Genomic DNA, 21,486 nt, shown 5'->3' on the forward strand with positions numbered 1-21,486 from the left:
ATTTTTAATATAGTGCAAAAGCAGTATATGCATTTATATATATATATATATATATATATATATATATATATATATTATTATTATTATTATTGTGAGTCAACATCCACCAAACTGCTTGCGCATTAGGTATGGTACATTAGATTGGGGTGGTAACAAGCAGCTCCGCTGTCATAATGACAGTTCCAGTTTGACCGCGTGCTCGCCTCGTACTGTCAAACATTAAATATCAGAGAGAGCGCGAGCTCGCGCCCATCCCACTAATCAATAAACCATTTCCAATCCTTCGCCACAAAAGCACGAGCGCTATCATTCTCCATTTATGGACCTGAAAGCACATGGGAAACATACAATGTATTAAATAAGCTGCCTCGATGAATGAGATAGTTTTAACTGTCTTGTGTTCATGGAATCAGTAAAATAAGTCCTAAAACATGTAAGGCGATTGACTTCTTTTTACCTTTTTTAAGTAGGTTTGGGTAAAATCTGTCTTACACATTATTAGAAGTACAGCATGCATTATGCGTAGTGCTTAAAAACGTTAAGTGCTACCAAGCTGCTAAATGGAGGAACAAAGGATGTGAGATTACTCGATTAGCAAATCAGCCACTTAAATCTAAGGACTTTATAAATCTAAAATTGCTATTTAAGTTTTTATTTATTTATTTTAATTAACCTTTCAGATTGCCCACAAATTGACGTCACAACTGAACAGCTCTGAACAGTTAGTTTGATGAATTATTCATCAGTAACTTGGCGCACAATTATGCACTGTTAAATTCTGACTCTACAGATTTACAAACAAAAAACTAAAATACGAAGCATGTTGTTAACTTTCCCTCTAGAATGCGAAAATGGGTCAAAAATCATAACACGGATACAAATTAGATTTTCTTTATGACACCAGCATGCATACTGTAAATGACTATGGATGAAAGCATTTGTCAAATCACTTTCTATTTACTTTCCTACTAAATATAAATCAGAACATACTCCACATCGTGAATATAGGCTACAAATAGGCTATTAATGTTTTTAATGTATTAAGGAATACCTGGAATGTCAGAAAAATAAATAATCAGAAAATTAAGAATAGTTCATATGTAGTAAAATGAAACCATAAATATGAAAAATGTAGCAAACATTGGACACCATATATGCCTTTCAGAGTGACAAAAAGCTCATTTATAGGTTATATGTTTAGTATGTTATCAAGCTGTCATTCATTTTTCATTTCACTGAATTTTCACACGATTTGGTCGTTTATAAAGAAAAAACAAAAGTCTCACAAGACGATGCATATCTTTGTAGTCCTTCCAACGAAAGGTTTGTGAAACAAGGCTGATTGTATCCCAGCACAAACCAATTATATCCCCGAGGTCTGTCCGTTATCCCTCCCCCTTCCACCCTCTCTCTCGCTCTCTCTAACTCTCTCTCTCTCTTTCTCTCTCCCAACTCTCCCATGAGCTTTCACACACACTCTCCAGCACACACATCCCCCTCCCCTCTCATTGTACTTCGCTTTCCTTTGCCCACTCTCTTTCTACAACAAACATGGCCGCTAAATCGGATGGAGCAGCCGTGTGTGAGAGCGCTTCTCGGTGTCTGCTTGGCCCTGAGCAGAGCGCGGCTCCTCTGCACCCTCGCGCCGAGAAACGCTTCTCGCTGCTGGACTGCTGCTGGGTGCTGTGCGCCCTCCTGGTCTTCTTCTCCGACGGAGCCACCGACCTGTGGCTGGCAGCGGACTACTACTTGAGGCGGGACTATTGGTGGTTCGGGCTCACGTTAGTGTTCGTAGTGGTTCCCTCCACGGTGGTTCAGGTGTTAAGTTTCAGGTGGTTCGTGTATGATTACTCGGAGATGAGCGCCTCCCCAAGCGGGGACGGATGCGATTTCAGCACCAAGGACAGCGACCGGCGGAGCGGCAGCGGCAGAACCCTGCCTGCGAACGGCACGCGGAAATGCTGCAGAGTGCTTGTGTGGCTCTTCCAGTCCATCATTCACATCTTGCAGCTCGGCCAGGTTTGGAGGTAAGATGCATTACGTCTCATATCCAGAACTTCTCCCAGAGCCCATGAGTGCCGGGGCAGTCGGTGTTCGTGTCCATCCATAGTGTGTCTTTTCTTGGAATGGATGTTACTCTTATTGTGGCTCTCATGCTTGGTGATGCTTTGGGAGCAGATGGAAAGAGCTGCATCCCTGTCTGTCTACATCCCGACTCGCTTCTCTTGGCTGCGCGTCTGTGCTGGTTGCCAACATATAGATGGTGTGCCAAGGTGGACAGAGTGCCCGATGCCATCTCTGGTGGCCCCGCGGTCACGTCACCCTCAGGTTATGTTGAAATGGATGTTGTATTTGGCTTACGTTCACTGTGTCCTTTGGAGCAAACAATTAAGTAATAAAAGCAACTCGGTAGCCAATAAACGTGCATTCTGATTCTCAAGACATCTGCGCTGTGCAACGGCACCCAAATGTGTCCAATAAATCCTAAAACAGTGGGTCTGATCACAAATTTTATGTTGCAACCCAAATGGGTTGTATTTAATATAATCTGCATTGAATTTTCTTATTTACTTGTGTATTTTCATACATGGTTTAGAAGGATGATGAGTTTGCAACCTGCTTGTGTTGTCTGCACTAAAATCTCATATAATTTGTTTTTCCACACAGAGTGGTTTCTTCTTTATTACATTGTTATTTTTTTGCATTTAGCATTGATTTTCCCTTCTGTCCGTGTCCTATCAGAACAGACCTGTGATTGAGTTGAGAACCTCTGCTGTGTAAAGAGACAGTTTGTGCTTGTACTGTCTCAAAACGACAGCGGAACTCACAAGAATAGTCCACAGATTTAGAAATAATTGAAATGTCTGAGCCCTCTTCAGACAAAACAGGCATTGTGTAACCCTACAGGTTCATTACTGGCTAAGTACAGAGAGTACAGACAACTTCCAGGCCGGTTTTCTCTGGGGAGGATCATAACTCATTCTTGCATTGCCTGTGTGCCTTCATCCTTTTGTTTTAGGCTTTCCGTGGAGGGCTTCCAATTTTTTCTCTGTTCTTGGAGAAGTTATCAAAAGTGCCAAGGCTGGTTTGAAGATCGCTGTGAGCATCATATGCTCTTCGGGAAGACGTGGTTAACTGTAATAGGGAAACAAAGTCAAAAGATGTTGTTTTATTTTTGCTTTATGGCTTTTGTGCTTCTCGGGGCCTGGAATGGGCATGCAGCGTGTTTGTGAGAGAAACCAGACGGGCACTTGAGGGACAGAGCAGGTTTGTTTTGCTAATGACATTTGAGCTCTATAGGCATTGCTGAAAGTGCCCTGAGGAAAAACTGCATCTGAGGAATGCTTTTCCCTTGTCAGATGCTGCTTCTCTTTATTCCAGAGCAGGGACAGAGGAAGTGATTCACTCCCACATGTGTGTGAGTGTTTTACTGGTAGTTAAGTGCTGAATTATTAACACAGGGCCAGGGAGAACTGTGTGTCTCAGTGATTGTGTGGGAGAGGATATAGCATTTCCTGCCATCGTTCTCCGCAACAAATTCCTGTTACCTCTCTTTCCTTCTCTCTCACTCTCCTTACCTCCCACTTGAATTCTCTAAATATGATTTATTATTGTGAACAGTTGAAACCAAAATGTTGAATATTTGCATGGGTTGATATGTATGTCTGTGTGTAAGCGAGAACCTTTTATTCTGTCAGCCGTGACCAGGTCCAAACAAAATCAGCACCTGAAGAGGTCCTCAAAAATCTATACAGATTTCCTAGCATCAGTTCTGAACGTCTTCTGCCTCTTGCACGTTTATTAAATATTGTGGATAATTTATGGTTATGCTGTAGAAGGTCTAGGTTATGCTAACAGATATTTATACAGCATGTTTAAATCCATTATGCAGATTCCCCAAGAAAAAAGAAAAAAAAAGAAAAATCCTGTCTATATCTGATTGTGGTTTGCCTATATGTTTTAACAGAGTTTTCAGTAAACCAAAAATATTTTTTTATGCATACCAGATATTTAGCATTATGAATAATATAATATAAAAATAAAATAAAATAAAATGATGCAGTGATTAATTTCTTTATTTTCTGTAAATTAGTTTGGTATATTACTATACTATATATTTGTGATATATTTAGTGTGTGTGTGTGTGTGTGTGTGTGTGTGTATATATAGTAGTCAACATTTGAAGTGGATCAAAAAAGTTCATCAAAGCTGTCCTTAGTCAAGAATGCATTTTGGTGTTAGGTTTTATATATATATATTTCTATACAATATTTTAAATATATATTTATTAATTGTAATACATGAAATATATATGTGTGTGTGTGTGTATATATATAAACACACACACAAACACACTTCATTTTTTATTTTAAATTCATTTCTTTGTTTTACAATTAATTTGGTGTATTATTACTTTAGATTTTATAAATAAAAAAAACATTTTTGCAGTGGTGGGTTCCTTGTTCTGCATTTCTGTAGTTCATAAAGTAGAGTCATGGGTTTGACATCCAAAGAACTGATGAAATGTAAATTGAATGCAAAGGATAAAAGCTATGGATAAAAGCATCTGCTAAATGCATAAATGTCAATGACAAATATAGACAAATACTGCTTCTACTGAGATGTTAGTTTCTGTGCTTTGATTGACTGAGATGTGATGGGAGAAAAATAGAACAGAGCTTTTCATTTTTGTGAAGAACAATGTCCACTGTCTTTATAAATAGTGACACTTTATTTGACAAGCCCTGTACATTCTTAAATTAACTTTTAAAAACTCATGGCACCCCTAATATATATATTTTTTTATTAGTTTATTAATGCATAATAATATTTGTTTTATATGTTTCAATAAAGAAAGAAAGAAAGAAACAACCCATTTTCAAGTACTCTCTGGAAACTTCTTGTATGCCACTGGTAGGGAATCACTGTTTTAGAGGTCATATTCACTGGCCTGATTTGTGAATGTGTGTGTGTGTGTGTGTGTGTGTGTGTGTGTGTGTGAGCATGTGTTTAGACAGTATCATGTCACATTAGGACATCTGTGCAGTGCTTTATCGGTTTGTTTGTTGTTTGAGTGAGGTTTCTGTTGTCTCAGATAAAATCCATGTGACCTGATCTCAAACTGATGTGTTCACAGCAACACCTCGGTGGACTTGGCTGGTCACCAGTATTTTTGAATATCACTAGTCAAATGTGCAACATCTACCACTACTCTAGCAGTCATAAATAGCAGATTAAAGAGGCATAAAGCAACTGAGAACATTCAGTTATTGGAAATTCTGACTCAAGGAGAGATCAATGCATGCCGCTCACATAAACCAGAATTGGAAGAGTCTGAATCAGCTGCAGAGAGCTGGAACTAGATTTACAAAGCAAGCCAAATCAACAGAGTCATCCATAGATCAGTTATTATGTGAAGCATGTGGTGTGTGAGATTGCATTTTACAGATGTATCGCTGGTCCTCGATCTGTTGCTCACAATGGCTGAGATCATATGTTCATTATATTTTGATTTGTCCTAGATCAGTGAACAGATCATGGTGAATTCATCTTGTCATCTTGTATTTTGAAGAGATCAACTTGTTTAAACCAGAAATCTATGAGATGTGCACAAATAGTTTTAAACAGGGTCTGAAAGGAGCACTTGCTGACTACTAAATGTGAGAAAAAATTTGGTAAGTAAAACTAAGTGGTAACACTTTACAATAAGGTTCATTAGTTAAACATTAGTTAATGTATTAACTAACATGAACTAACCATGAGCAATACATTTGTTCCTGGATTTACTAATCTTCGCTAACGTTAGTTAATGAAAATACAGATGTTCATTGTTAGTTCATGTTAGTTCACAGTGCATTAACTAATGTTAACAAGATTTTAATAATGTATTAGTAAATGTTGAAATTAACATATAAATAAACGTTGTATAAGTGCAGTTCATTATTGGTTCATGTTAACTAATGTAGTTAACTAATGAACCTTATTGTAAAGTGTTACCAACTAAGTTTCTGATGATAGGCCTGATAACTTAAAAAAAATACTGCATTATGCACTGAAGGATCTGACCTTGCTGTGAATGTCACAAGTATAACAGAGAAGAGCAGCCAAATAATCAATTTATTCATTCATCCATTCCCACACGTGGCAGGTAACAACTGATCACACTGTAAACAAAAGTGGACTGTATAAAAAGAGCCACTACATGACAGAATGAAATGTTCTTTCATTTTTGTCTCAGTGACATGCGACTTCATTGCGTCTGTTGTAAAAAATAAATGAATTTTAATGTCACACACCATTAAACACATATCAATTTAGCTTCTACCTAGGCAAATAAAAACACTAGGGAACTGTGACTCTGCACATATTTTTTTTTAAATGAACAGACGGTTCAACTTTAAAGTGCTTTGTATTTTAGACTTTTTAATGAATACCGACACAAATCCAGTGAGAAATGTGCAAGAAAATGACTGAAAATAGTTGAAATATAATGTTTTTATGTTTCACTGTTTTAAAAAAAGGAACTGTAAAATCAGAGTTGGAGAAAAAGAAACTCATTGTCTGATGTATCATCCATGTAACATAGCAACAGGCCATGGTAATTTTTTTAATTGTTAATTATTAAAAATGACATTAGAATAGAAAATACTAACAACTTTCACAGCACATTTATCATTGAGGTGTTTTGCAATAATTTCACATGATTTAAATTTTTTTTTTTAATACTGACACTTGTGCAAATGCACTGTATACTCCTGTTCAAAAGCTTAGGGTCAGTATATATATATATATATATATATATATATATATATATATTTTTTTTTTTTTTTTATTATGATCAAAAGACAACAGTAATTTTGTGAAATATTATTACATTTTGAGAAAAATTTAAAAAAAAAATTAATTGCTGTGATGGCAATTACTCGTTACTCCAGTCTTCAGTGTCACATGATCCTTCAAAAATCATTCTAATATACTGATTTTGTGCATTTTTCAAAAATGTGCTGCTTATATTTTTGTGGAAATATTTTTGTTCAGGATTCTTTTATAAATAGAAAGTTCAAAACATTTATTGTGAAATAGAAATAATTTCTAACATTATAAATGCCTTAACTGTCACTTTTGTCAAATTTAATCCATACTCACTGAATATAAGCATTATATAAATGATTAAAAACTCTCACTGACCTCAAACTTTTGAACAGTAGTATATACTAAAACTTTCATAGCTTTTTGAGTGTTCAGCACTAAAATACAGACTTCAATCCAGAGCGATTCTGTATTGTACAGCGTGGTTTGCAATCCCCAGTACCGTATATGAGACTACTTGAGAAACTCTTTTAGGCTACATAAAGTTTGCATTGTCTCAAACAACACATTTTGCCAAGCTGAAGTAAAGGCTTAGTTGGACCTGTTTTAACACCCCAGACACACGCACACACAGATGCACTCAAGCACAGAGCAGCTGTTGTGATATGTGTGTTGCAGGTGTGTGAGGCAGTGGAGTGTATCCGCTGGGCCATTAAGGGAGTTGATGGGGATATTCTCACCGAGCTGAAGGCATTACACCGCAGCCAGCGTGCGTGAGGAGCATTTTAAAGCAGAAAACACCTCGCCTATCTCCACTACACACCTCAAAGTGACATTTTCCCAGGGCCGGGAATGGAGAAAATAATTCCTTATTAGATACGGCCGTCATTAAGAACAGGTTAGAGGACAGGAGGTTGTCTTTTGTCTCCTCTCCCCTGCCATCCCTCTATCCACTTGTCAGTCTTGCCGTCTCATTCCCTTCTTAAAGATCCTGATGCTGTCTGTCTTGTCGGAGCTGACCCAGTTCTTCACAGCACATGCTGGAAAAATACTCACAATGGAGTGACAGATACACTGTGTGTGAATTTGTGAAGGGAAGCGAGTGTTCACAGGTTTCCTAAACACAGCAGCTGAATATAGATTACGCTGAGTGCTGTTTGTACTGTATGTGAATGCCTCAGTGTACCCATCTGCTTGTCAGAGTGAGTTAAAGAGAGTTTTTGCCAGCAGATGTGTGTGAGAGCGGATTTAGGGACTGTACTTACGTCCAGGGATGTTATTTCAACTTTGGCGAGAACAGCAAACAGCACAGATATACAATATTGATTTCAATATTGGATGTTTCTTAGAGCTGGAGAGGTCTTACACTCATGCCTTTATAGCAGAACACATTTACGGGAAAAAATCCATAAAAGTATGGTAAAAAACCAGCAGCTGTGGTTGCCAGAATTTTACCATAAAAAAATACGGTAGCAGGATTTTAGATTTTACAGATTTAACTTAAATTTACATTTACAAAATGTATTTCATTAATGTTAATATACCAAACTGAAGTACTGAAATCTGTTTAGTTCCTTTGCAATACATTGATAACCACCAATAGCAGATGATGATGAGAGTCGCATGATGTACCAAAGCACATGATAAGCAGATTTTCCACAAGAAGGAAAATACTAATATATATATATATATATATATATATATATATATATATATATATATATATATATATATATGGAAGGTCCACAGTGTCATTCACACAAACACTAAACACCATCATGGTAACACACATGAAATTGAAGTAATGCAATAAACATTAATTTAACAACATTAGCTGTAACATAGAACCCTAATGTAAAGAACTAAGAAGAAACATAATTATGTATCAATGTAACGCAAGGAAATCTGGGAATGTCAATTTATGGTTTCACTGTAAATTATTCTTTTTTTCACTTCCAAAAACTGAATATTTCCATAAAATTACATTTAATGTCCAATACAGTTTTTCACAGTATATAGTTGGGGAACTTACCATTAACCAATTAACAGGTTTTTACTTTAGCATTTTTGCTGTCTTTTACCATTAAAATCACATACATTTTTTTACAGTGTATTGACAAAAATTTATTGAAATAAAGCTGAAATATAATACTAATAGAAATATTACATGAAAAACTATGACTTTTAAATGAAATAAATCTGAAGTTCTAACTAACTGAAATTCAACCCGAATTCCGGAAATGTTGGGACGTTTTTTAAATTTGAATAAAATGAAAACTAAAATAATTTCAAATCACATGAGCCAATATTTTATTCACAATATAATATACATAACATAAATGTTTAAACTGAGAAACAACTTTATATAAACAACTAACATAACTAACTAACATAAACAACTTTATGCACAAAATGAGCTCATTTTAAATTTGATGCCTGCTACAGGTCTCAGTTGGGACGGGAGCGTGTTTACCATGGTGTAGCATCTCCTCTTCTTTTCAAAACAGTCTGAAGACGTCTGGGCATCGAGATTATGAATTTTGGTGTTGGAATTTGGTTCCATTCTTTCCTGATATAGGTTTCCAGCTGCTGAAGAGTTCATGGTTGTATTTTTCGTTTAATGATGTGCCACATATTCTCTATAGATGAAAGATCTGGACTGCAGGCAGGCCAATTCAGCACCCGGACTCTTCTACTACGAAGCCATGCTGTTGTAATAGCTGCAGTATGTGGTTTTGCATTGTCCTGCTGAAATACACGTCATCTGGAGGGGAGCATATGTTGCTCTAAAACCTCTATATACCTTTCAGCATTCATAGTGCCCTTCCAAACATGCAAGCTGCCCATAGCGTATGTACTTATGCACCCCCATACCATCAGAGATGCTGGCTTTTGAACTGAATGCTGAAGACACGCTGGAAAGTCTCCCTCCTCTTTAGCCCGGAGGACACGGCGTCCGTGATTTCCTTACAAGAATGTCAAATTTGGACTCGTCTGACCATAGAACACTTTTCCACTGTGATGCAGTGTCATCTGAGGGCCCAAAGACCACGGGCATCCAACAAAGGTCTTCGGTCTTGTCCCTTACGCACAGAGATTTCTCCAGTTTCTCTGAATCTTTTGATGATGTTATGCACTGTAGATGATGAGATTTGCAAAGCCTTTGCAATTTGATGTTGAGGAAGGTTTTTTTTTTTTTTTTAAGTATTCCACAATACTTTACGTCTGAGAGACTCTGCCTCTCTAAGACATCCCTTTAATAGTTAATCATGTTACAGACCTGATGTCAATTAACTTAATTAGTTGCTAGATGTTCTCCCAGCTGAATCTTTTCAAAATGTCTTGCTTTTTCAGCCCTTTGTTGCCCCCGTGATAACTTTTTTGAGACCTGTAGCAGGCATCAAATTTGAAATGAGCTTGGATAAAAGTGTAAAAAGTGGATAAAAAGTGGATAAAATCTGTGGACATAACATTTGTTATGTTCTATTGTGAATAAAATATTGGCTCATGTGATTTGAAAGTCTTTTAGTTTTCATTTTATTCAAATTTAAAAAATGTCCCAACATTTCCGGAATTTGGGTTGTAAAACTAAAACTGAAAATTAATTAAAACTATTTAGAAATACTTTTTACAAAACAAAGGCTAATAAAATGATGATAAAACATAACAGAAATCCTAAAAATGAAACTAAAAAATATAAAAAATAAAAGCAAATTCAAAAGAATAAAAATTATAATAAAAGAACAATAAATACTACTAAAAAACTATTCAAGATTCAAACATTCTGAATATTTGTAGGATTTGCTTAAATAAACATAGCTTAACCCTAAAATTAATCAAATAAACATTCTTAGAATCCTTAGATTTTTTTCAGAAATGTTACATGCTTGCAAAAACATTAATAGCATGAATACAAAGACTGTATTTTTAAAAAGCTTGGCATATGCATATTTTAAACTAGATTTAGAAAACATTTCTTGGTCCCAGTTTATATTATTGTGTACATACACAGTTTATATAATTACACTATTATATGATATATAATTACACTGTTAACCGATCCTTTACACCTTAACCCCCCCTTAAACCTACCCATACCACCAAACCTGTCTCTAACCTTACCCGTATCCCACCTCAATAACAGCAAAAGTGTTTTGCAATACAATATGAACACAATGTACTTTTTGATGTAAATACATAGTAGTTAAGGCCACCTAATATAAAGTGAGACCCATTTCTTTGTCTTTTCATCATCTTGGACATTGTTATCTGTCACTGACCCAGGTTCTTTGTGGATCCATTCTGACAGGTCATCAGAGCTTACAGGATGTGTTTTGTTTTATGGATGCACACGGGACATGGGGTCAACCCAGTCGCAGTGAAACTTTATGATGCATTTCATTTAAAAGGCAACTCATGAATGTTTGTGTGTTTAAGAGGTGGTGAGTAATTTACTGTCTCTATTAATCTATCAATCAAACAACAATCTGTCTCTGGCAGGAAATGGCTTTTTTATTTACAAACAAATATTTGTATTCAAATTAGAATTTTAATAATCTCTTTGGATTGTCCTTGACTGATAAATAGGTTATGCTTTAGAGTTTTATATCAGCAGGAGGACGCACATTGATTTACCTGTTTGCTCTGATGGTGTCTATTTCCCCTGTGCAATTACACCTGTCAATCGTATTACTGTTATCTGATTGGCTGTGACAGTTCTGGGCAGCGCCAATGTTTTGAACATCTGGATTGGCTATGACCGCAGGTTAATTATGTTTATTATCTAGTCTGCACACAGACACACTTATAGAGAGCCTTTTCAGGTTTTGTTATAGTGATAGATTGTAACCCGTTTCTGATGTAGAAAACAAGTTAAACCCAACAGATGGTGAAAAAATGATGCCTTGCTCTGTCAGCCGGTGTTGATATTCAACACTGTGTCCTGAACTACCAAAAAAAAAAAAAGTGAAACTTTGAGATATGAGCAGCATAGATGTATTATATATCAACATTCACCCCATGAAGCCCCTCTATTTTGCTCTTATTTTGTTTTTGCACTCTTCACATTTTCTGTATTTTATATCATTTTCAGCTGAGGTGTCTCCCCTGTGGCGTCACATGACATATATCTTATCTCTGTCGTCAAACTCTGGAAGGAATGGAGAAAGAGCAGGAGTATGAGAGAAGTGCTGGCTGTTCTCTCCTGGGAGAAATGTAGAGAGGTGGAGCTGTGCATTGTAAGGGCATTTTAATTTCTGTTCTGAGTGAAAGATTTCCCGATTACAGAACGAGTGTAATAATGTCACATCAGGAGCGGAAGGGAAGAGAAACTCCCCAGGTGCGTAACCTCTCTTTGACTTGGTTGCTTGCATATTCATTTATGATATGTATATTCATGCTGATCAGGGCAGAGCTTTAATAGAGTCTTCCTCTGATTCTGTCTTCTGCTTTTTGTGGACTGTGCTGAAAAGCTTGAGTTGAGAATTGATGTGACACTGGGGTTATCTGTGAAAGCCAGCTGTGAGAAACCCAGTTACATGAGAGGATAATGCGCAAATGAAAATGTTACAGAACATTTAACATTGTGTAACCAGACGTTTGACTGCCATCATTACTTTTTATTGTGGTCAAGAACTACTTCAATCATAGCCTGCTTTTTTCATTGTTTTCTTCTGCTTTTAATTGTTTTTGTATGTAAACATGCGCTAGATAGACATTTGTGCCTTGACTCACTTTTTCAGCATCTCACACCTGAATGCAGCATTTAAGATGCTGTGTTAAGTAAAAAAAAAACAAACAAAAAAACGTTTTGGGCACAGCTTATTTCTGACAGAATTGACCAATCAGTAGAAGCTGGGGGCGGGGACAGCATTAGCATGTTTAACAGGTGATTTAAACTATAATTAACATTGTCTGAATTACTGGTAAAGCATCCAACCAGTTCATTTTGATATTATGTCATGTTTAGAGGTGGGCTAATTTAAAGTATGTTATGACCACAATAATGAATGTTGTTGGTGTAATATATATATTAAATATGGAAAAATTGTGGAAAATGTGTGTAAGGAGATCACATGATTCTTAAGAAATAATCCTAATATGATAATTTGGCAAACAAGAAACTTTTTTTTTAATTTTTTTTTTTTATCAATGTTGAAAACAGTTGTGCTGCTTATAGAAAGTTTGAAAGAACAGCGATTATTTAAAATAGAAATTCTTTGTAAAATTGTAAATGTCTTCAGTTTCTTGCACAGACTGATTGTTTCACTTCATAAGACCTAAATACAGTATATCATCAGGAGCCACAGGTATTAATTTTGTGTCGCCTGATATTCTTGTTTGACTCTCTGTCAGTAGTCACTGACTTGCATTTTATGAATCACCAAGGACCACAGTTTCAGCTAAAAATCGTCTCTACAGTTCTACTAAAGAAAAATTTCACCTAGGGTAAGTAAATTAATAGCAAATTTAAAATTTTAGGGTTAACTATCCCTTTAATATGTTTAAAAACTCTTATATAATATTAAATTATTATATTTAAAAACCTTTGCATCTGATGTGAATACAACATGAATGACGTGAATAGTATTTATCACATGCATTTTAAAAATGTGTTATTTCATTCAGAGAAATAAAGCAAAAGATATTGTTTTGCCAAGTTTACTTGACACTGAATGTCTCAAATATATATATATATATATATATATATATATATATATACAGTATATACTGTATATATTTAATGTCACTAAGCTGCACCTTGCAAATTCAGAAGATGTGTGCATCCTTACTCCCAAAAGCTGCCAGCCAGTCGGATTGGAGATGCTATTGATATATAGTGGAAATTTAGTGTGCAATACACATCAGCTCTCTGAGGCTGAAACTGCAAAACATAGCATCCCAACTACTTCAAACACTCTTCAAAGGGTGTAACTTTGTGGTTGCTAAGGTGTTCTGAGTGGTTGCTAAGAGGTTACTTGCTGGCCCAAGTCACAACATATCTTAATGATATCCAGATCCCTAGATATGGCACGGCTTCATTCGTGTCTCTACCAATAAATGCATTATAGTGTACTACAAAGGGTTATAGATTTGTCCCATTGAAAAGTATTAATAGACATGCTTTCTTCAGCAAGCACCACTAATTAGTTCCAACAATAACAGCCGAACACAAGGCCCATTAGTCACGCTATCGATTCAACATAACGTTTAAAATGACCAGTGTCCCTCGTCACACTGTCCTCCGCTTTCATAGTCGGATTCCTCTAAAGAGTCTGTGATTTAACAATTCAACTACATGCTCTCTCCGGCCCCCTGATGAATGCATTGAATTCCCTTTTTCTCTTGCGCTCGCCTCATTTTTCTCCACCACTTCAGAGGGTCAGGGATGAAAAATGGAAAACAGAAGAATAGTCTGTTCTAGTTATTTTCCTGAGCAGGCACAGAGCTGGAGGAGAAGATAACTCCGTAGAGGTGTGACATCCCGAAATAATGCCACTGTTTCCACAAGCCGTAATCAGCGGTTTTCACAAGCACTTTTTAGCTCGGTGTGTCGCAGCATTTAGAATTTAGCATTTACTCGCAACAATGTTTCTTTTGTGCGCTTTAAGAAAACGGTGTCCGCTGGAAACAAAAGTTGGTTGTGAAGGGAAAGCAATGCGTCAGAGATGGAGTTTCTTTCCTGACATCTTAATCTTGATCTCGCAGTTGCTGCGCTTTGAACTGCTACTTACCACAAGTACAGGAGCGTCAATTTAACAGACAGCCTTATTGCTGGTTATTTGAAAATAGGCTGTGGTGAGATATACATTGATTTATATATAAATATAGTGGGATACACATATATTTTAAGAGCGGGGAGGCGATACAAGGCAGGAGAGTTATTCCCATTGCTGCACAGTTTGCTGTGGAAGCATTTTCACAGGCCAAACAATACAGAGTGAAGAGTCTGCATTTCACACAATGCCACCACACTCCCACCCACACACACACAAAACACATAAACACACATGCAGACCAGCAAACTTTTGCTTGCACGAAGACATAAAAAAATGATTTCTGAAAGTATGGCATTCGGTTTAGCCTAGAAAAAATGACACAAGCCTATGCATTTATATATATGGCATATGCTGTAGGCGAGAGCATTAGTACTTGTAACACATTTTTGCTCATTTATTCATTGCATGTTTAGCCTAAACATTTGAATATATGCCTTAAACATTCTTAGCAGTCATTAAACACCTTAGCCATAAAATAAAATTCACCGCTTAAGCATTACTCAAGTATACAATCTGTATGTCCAAACTCATTTTAAATAATAGACAACACATAGTGACATCAGACTATGTGTAAACTATCAGTAAACAAGAAATGGAATACTGTTTTTAATGCCAAATCTATTCTATGTTTATTTCTTATGCTGTTATGTTCAGGCAGATGGATAGATATCTTTAATATTTTTGTATTTTTTGTAATTAAAAAAAAAAAAACAGCTGATAAGTTTTGAAAGAGAAATAACTGTAGAAGTATAATACTTTTCTCAAAATTCTTTGGTGAGCAGAAAATTCAAAAGAGCAGCATTTATTTAAAATACAAATCTTTTATAACATTATAACATTATAATGTCTTTACTGTCACTTTTTTTTTTGTTATCAACTTTTTATTTATTTTCATACACGACATCATAACATTCATTCAAAACAAACAAAACAAAACATCAGACATATAATCAATACTTTAAAAGTCCAGTCAAAAAGGAGAGAGAGAGGGAGAAAAAAAAGAAGAAAAAAAACAAGTCATTCCTTTATATAATCGAGTATGTTAAAGAAAAAACCCTGCCAAGCATCAATAGTAGAAGGCTTGGCCCCATTAATTCACGCTGTTGTACATTCACAAGTCACTATTTTCAGGAGGCTATGGATCCAATATGTTTTTCCACACATGTGCAGTGTAAACCAGTTCTGTATTATTGTCTTCTTCGCAGCCGTAAAACCAGCAAACAACATTCACTTTTGTATTAAGCTTATACAGAGACCAGAATCATCATTAAGAAGACACACACTTGGGTTAGCAAAGCAGTCAGTTTGTAGTAAGGAGGATAAAACCAGCTTTACATGTGTCCATAGATTAATGACGATAGGACATTCCCAAAACATATGAAGAAAAGTACCTGATGATGCAGTATTACATATATGGCAGTTAAAATTTGGTTGTAGTTTCATTTTGAATATTTTGTAAGGAGTTATGTATGCTAAGTATGATATGAGCCAAGTTTTTAGATGTTAAGCTAAGGTTAGACCACACTCTTTCCCATTCGACGGATAAATTAAGGTCAGATAATTTCCTATTCCAAATAGATTTAATAGAAAGAGGTTTCGTAATGCAATCAATAATTTTATTTTATATTAAGGAAACAGATGGCCAACCAGAAGATGTTGCAATCCAATCCCGCATAGGATGAGAGGAAATGGGAGATGCACAAGGAATTCCATACGCTTTGAGAGCAGAACGTAATTGAAGAAAGACAAAATATGCGGATGCTGATTTTAGTTCTTAATGTCTGAAATGAACAGAGGCCCTGGTTATCATATATATCATGTTTATATATGTTTACACCTAAAGAAGACCAAGAGGGTTGGACAAATGGACGATTTCCGCATACAAAATTATAATTGTGCCATAAAGGTGTACTGTTTCAAAATTTGAAGGGTCCTCCTATCAGACGTTCAACCGTTTTCCAGACTTTAATAGAATTAGCCACAACCGGGCCAAATTTATAATTATCACCTTTTTGCCCTGTGCCAGTAAATAAAATATCTTGGAGTCTATTTGGTTTAACCTTGTTAGCTTCAATCACTCTCCATGAAACTTTGGATTGAGGATCAGTCCAATTATAAAGAGCCTTAAGTTGGAACGACCAATAATACAATACAAAATTTGGTACAGCCAGTCCTCCTGCGCTATTAGGATGTTGTAATGTGGTAAGTTTAATTCTGGGGCATTTATCATTACAGATAAATTGAGAAAGTATGGAGTTGATCTCCTTAAAGTAACCTGGAGGTGGATAAAGTGGTAGCATAGAGAAAAGAAAGTTAAACCAAGGTAACAAATTCATCTTAACTGTGGAGATTCTTCCTTGAAGAGAGACTTTAAGATTCTTCCATCTTTGAATGTCATTTTTGACCTTAACTAGAATACTATTAAAATTGTCTCTGGCAATGTTATGGATGTTTTTATATATGGTAATGCCCAAATAGATGAAAGATTCCTTAATAGGGATAAATGAGGGAATAGAAGAATTAACCTTAACATTGTTAATTGGCATTAAAGCAGATTTGCTCCAATTTATTTTGTACCCTGATAAGCTACTAAAATTATCAAATTCCTTAATTATACTAGAGACTGAAACATCAAAGTGGTCTTAATATAGAATAATATCATCAGCGTACAATGAAATACAATGATTATGATCATGAATCTTAATCGATACTGCAGATTTCCTGATGGCTTGTGCTAAGGGTTCAAGAGATAAGCAAAACAAAAAGGGGGAAAGCGGATCCCTGCCTTGTTCCCCGCTGTAAAGGGAATGGGGGGGAAATAATATTACCAGTTATGACTGATGCTGCAGGTGAGTGGTATAATGTCTTAATCATAGAAATGAAATGTTCACCGAAGCCGAAACATTGCAGGAATTGCCCACTTATAGTTCCACTCTAGCCTGTCAAAGGCCTTTTCTGCATCAAGTGAAAAAAACGCACAAGGGCTCGGATGAGAGTCTGCAAAGTCAAGAATATGAAAGAGTCGACGCATATTGTCAGACGCATTGCGCCCCTTGATAAAACCGGTTTGGTCCTCCTTGATCAAACTATGAATTACCTTCTCCATACGAGAAGAAAAAACTTTAGCATAAATTTTTAGATCACATGGGATAGGTGATATCGTTCTGTAGCTGGAGCAATCTAATGGATCTTTCCCTTTTTTAAGAAGTAATGATATCGATGATGTTTTTGATCTCTATGAAATAGACCATGTTCAATTGCAAAATTAAATGAATTAAGCATAAGTGTCCCTACCAAATCCCAAATTTCTAAATATAATTCAGGGGGGAGACCATCTAGACCCGGCGATTTGCCCTTTTGAAGGCTTTTTAGAGAGATGTGGAGCTCCTCCAAACTTAATGGGGCCTCCAAAGATTCTTTATCCACCTGTGAGATCCGAGGAAATTCCAATTGATCTAAATACTGCTTACAAATTGGTTCATCAAAATCTGTTTCGGCTTTATACAGATTTGTGTAAAAACCTTTAAATAGAACCGCCGCAGGGTTTGTGGTGACCTGAGCATCCGATGATTTTATTGCGCTAATTTATGCCTTAGACTCACATTCTTTCAGCCTAAGGGCCAATAGGTGACTAGGTCTCTCTGATTCGAAATAATATTTGTAAGATGAATTCCGCCTTTGAGTGTGAATTTACTGTCACTTTTGATCAATTTAATGTGTGGCCTTGCATAAAAGTATAAATTAAAAGATAAATCTTTTGGAAAAGAATTGAGAATTGAATTGCACTTGCACATACCTGATATGGCCTTTGTGTGCATTCAAGTCTTACTTGTGTTGCATTTATTGAGTACTGCACAGTGTTACATTTATTGAGAACTAACCTGCTATCTTCTACTATACAGACTTCAATGCCAGAAATTGTTGCTTTTTCTTGAATCTGTGATATAACTAAATCTAAGCCTGTATTTGCATCTTATATGGCCATGTTTATATTGATTACATTGGGATTCCATATTCTTCCTCTGAATTTTGAACTGCTGGCTGAAGTGTGTTTTCATGTGGTCTATAAATGAGTGCATGAAGTTTGTTTGTCAGGCAAGATGCTGTGTATTTTCATCTGCCTCACTCCTGTCCTGAATTGTAATGCGTTTTCTGGAAAATTTGTGTGTCAAAATCAGCAGGACTGATTTCACAATAGGGCTGATGTACATCATAACCACTCAGAACACACCAAAGCACTGTGGCAGATTTACGTTATCATTTTTTCTTTTTTCTTTGCTTTTATGCATTAGGCAGATTTTTTTTATTTTTTTTATTCTAACTGACTTACATTGCATTCAAGCTATAATTCATGCTTTCCATAGGAATCAAACCCATGACCTTGGTATTGTTAGAGCTGAGTGTTAGAGCTACAGGAAGAACCACTCACATTTGCTTCAGAACATCTTTAATATCTAGTTTCCGTCTGATATTTTGCTCAGCAGAAGTACATACAAAATTTATGTCTTGTTGCTAGTATCAAATCTTCATGGTGATGTGTTGTATGTACAGAATGTTGCTCGATCTAATTAGGTTTGGGATGAATAACAGCAGGTTGCACAGGCAGAATAAATATAAAATCCGCACATAGCATACTAACATAATACAGAGGTGTAAAATATATGAAAGTTTAATCAATGAATCATTTGGATTATATTTGCCAGTTGCACAAAATTCAATAAAAATAAATACACACAAACACATAAATATATATATACACATACATTCACACACATCAGGGTTTCCCAAAATGGAGTTCAAGAGTTAAGTGAATAATTATTTAAATCATAAAATCAAAATAAAACACTTACTAAAAAAGGAAATATTTTGTTTACCTGCATCTCCTGTGACCATTAAACAAACATTAAACTACAAAACTAGTCTTAAGTTGCTGGGGTATACAGTGGGGCAAAAAAGTATTTAGTCAGCCACCAATTGTGCAAGTTCTCCCACTTAAAAAGATGAGAGAGGCCTGTAATTTTCATCATAGGTATACCTCAACTATGAGAGACAAAATGAGAAAAAAAATCCAGAAAATCACATTGTAGGATTTTTAAAGAATTTATTTGCAAATTATGGTGGAAAATAAGTATTTGGTCAATAACAAAATTTCATCTCAATACTTTGTTATATACCCTTTGTTGCCAATGACAGAGGTCAAACGTTTTCTGTAAGTCTTCACAAGGTTTTCACACACTGTTGCTGGTATTTTGGCCCATAAGGTTAGGGCCAAAATACTTTCAACTCCCTCCAAAGATTTTCGATGGGGTTGAGATCTGGAGACTGGCTAGGCCACTCCAGGACCTTGAAATGCTTCTTACGAAGCCACTCCTTCGTTGCCCGGGCGGTGTGTTTGGGATCATTGTCATTCTGAAAGACCCAGCCACGTTTCATCTTCAATGCCCTTGCTGATGGAAGGAGGTTTTCACTCAAAATCTCACGATACATGGCTCCATTCATTCTTTCGTTTACACGGATCAGTCGTCCTGGTCCCTTTGCAGAAAAACAGCCCCAAAGCATGATGTTTCCACCCCCATGCTTCACAGTAGGTATGGTGTTCTTTGGATGCAACTCAGCATTCTTTCTCCTCCAAACACGACAAGTTGATTTTTTACCAAAAAGTTTTATTTTGGTTTCATCTGACCATATGACATTCTCCCAATCCTCTTCTGGATCATCCAAATGCTCTCTAGCAAACTTCAGACGGGCCCGGACATGTACTGGCTTAAGCAGGGGGACACGTCTGGCACTGCAGGATTTGAGTCCCTGGCGGCGCAGTGTGTTACTGATGGTAGCCTTTGTCACTTTGGTCCCAGCTCTCTGCAGGTCATTCACTAGGTCCCCCCGTGTGGTTATGGGATTTTTGCTCACAGTTCTTGTGGTCATTTTGACCCCACGGGGTGAGATCTTGCGTGGAGCCCCAGATCGAGGGAGATTATCAGTGGTCTTGTATGTCTTCCATTTTCTAATAATTGCTCCCACAGTTGATTTCTTCACACCAAGCTGCTTACCTATTGCAGATTCAGTCTTCCCAGCCTGGTGCAGGTCTACAATTTTGTTTCTGGTGTCATTTGACAGTTCTTTGGTCTTGGCCATGGTGGAGTTTGGAGTTGGACTGTTTGAGGTTGTGGACAGGTGTCTTTTATACTGATAATGAGTTCAAAAAGATGCCATTAATACAGGTAACGAGTGGAGGACAGAGGAGCCTCTTAAAGAAGAAGTTACAGGTCTGTGAGAGCCAGAAATCTTGCTTGTTTGTAGGTGACCATATACTTATTTTACAGAGGAATTTACCAATTAATTCTTTAAAAATCCTACAATGTGATTTTCTGGATTTTCTTTTCTCATTTTGTCTCTCATAGTTGAGGTATACCTATGATGAAAATTTGCACAATTAGTGGCTGACTAAATATTTTTTTGCCCCACTGTATTTGTAGCAATAGCCAAAAATACATTGTATGGGTCAAAATTATAGATTTTTTTTTTATGCCAAAAATCATTAGGATATTAAGTAAAGATCATGTTCCATGAAGATATTTAGCAAATTTTCTACCGTAAATATATCAAAATGTAATTTTTGATTAGTAATATGCATCGCTAAGGACTTCATTTGGACAACTTTAAAGGCATTTTTTTTTCAATATTTCGATTTTTTTGAACGCTCAGATTCCAGAATTTCAAATAGTTGTATCTTGGCCAAATATTGTCCTATCCTAACAAACCATGCATCAATGGAAAGCTTATTTATTCATTCATATGATGTATAAATTAATTTCAAAAAACCCTTATGACGTTATGGTGTTGTGGTCCAGAGTCAAATATACTATTATACTTTTTAATACTATTTTGAATTAGCTTT

At 36.1% G+C, this 21,486-nt stretch overlaps 1 protein-coding gene across 1 annotated transcript in view; it reads left to right on the forward strand.

Annotated features, from left to right (window-relative positions):
* The first annotated feature begins 1,416 nt into the window (after positions 1-1,416).
* xkr7b (XK, Kell blood group complex subunit-related family, member 7b) overlaps positions 1,417-21,486 on the forward strand; it is a 70,062-nt gene continuing 49,992 nt past the window's right edge. Inside the window, exon 1 of the mRNA XM_058762835.1 lies at positions 1,417-2,027. Within this exon, the coding sequence (XP_058618818.1) occupies positions 1,552-2,027 (476 nt within the window). The 5' untranslated portion in view covers positions 1,417-1,551. The remainder of the gene's footprint in view (positions 2,028-21,486) is intronic.

This window comes from Onychostoma macrolepis, chromosome 23 (genome assembly GCF_012432095.1).
Source record: "Onychostoma macrolepis isolate SWU-2019 chromosome 23, ASM1243209v1, whole genome shotgun sequence".
NCBI classification, from domain to species: Eukaryota; Metazoa; Chordata; class Actinopteri; order Cypriniformes; family Cyprinidae; genus Onychostoma; species Onychostoma macrolepis.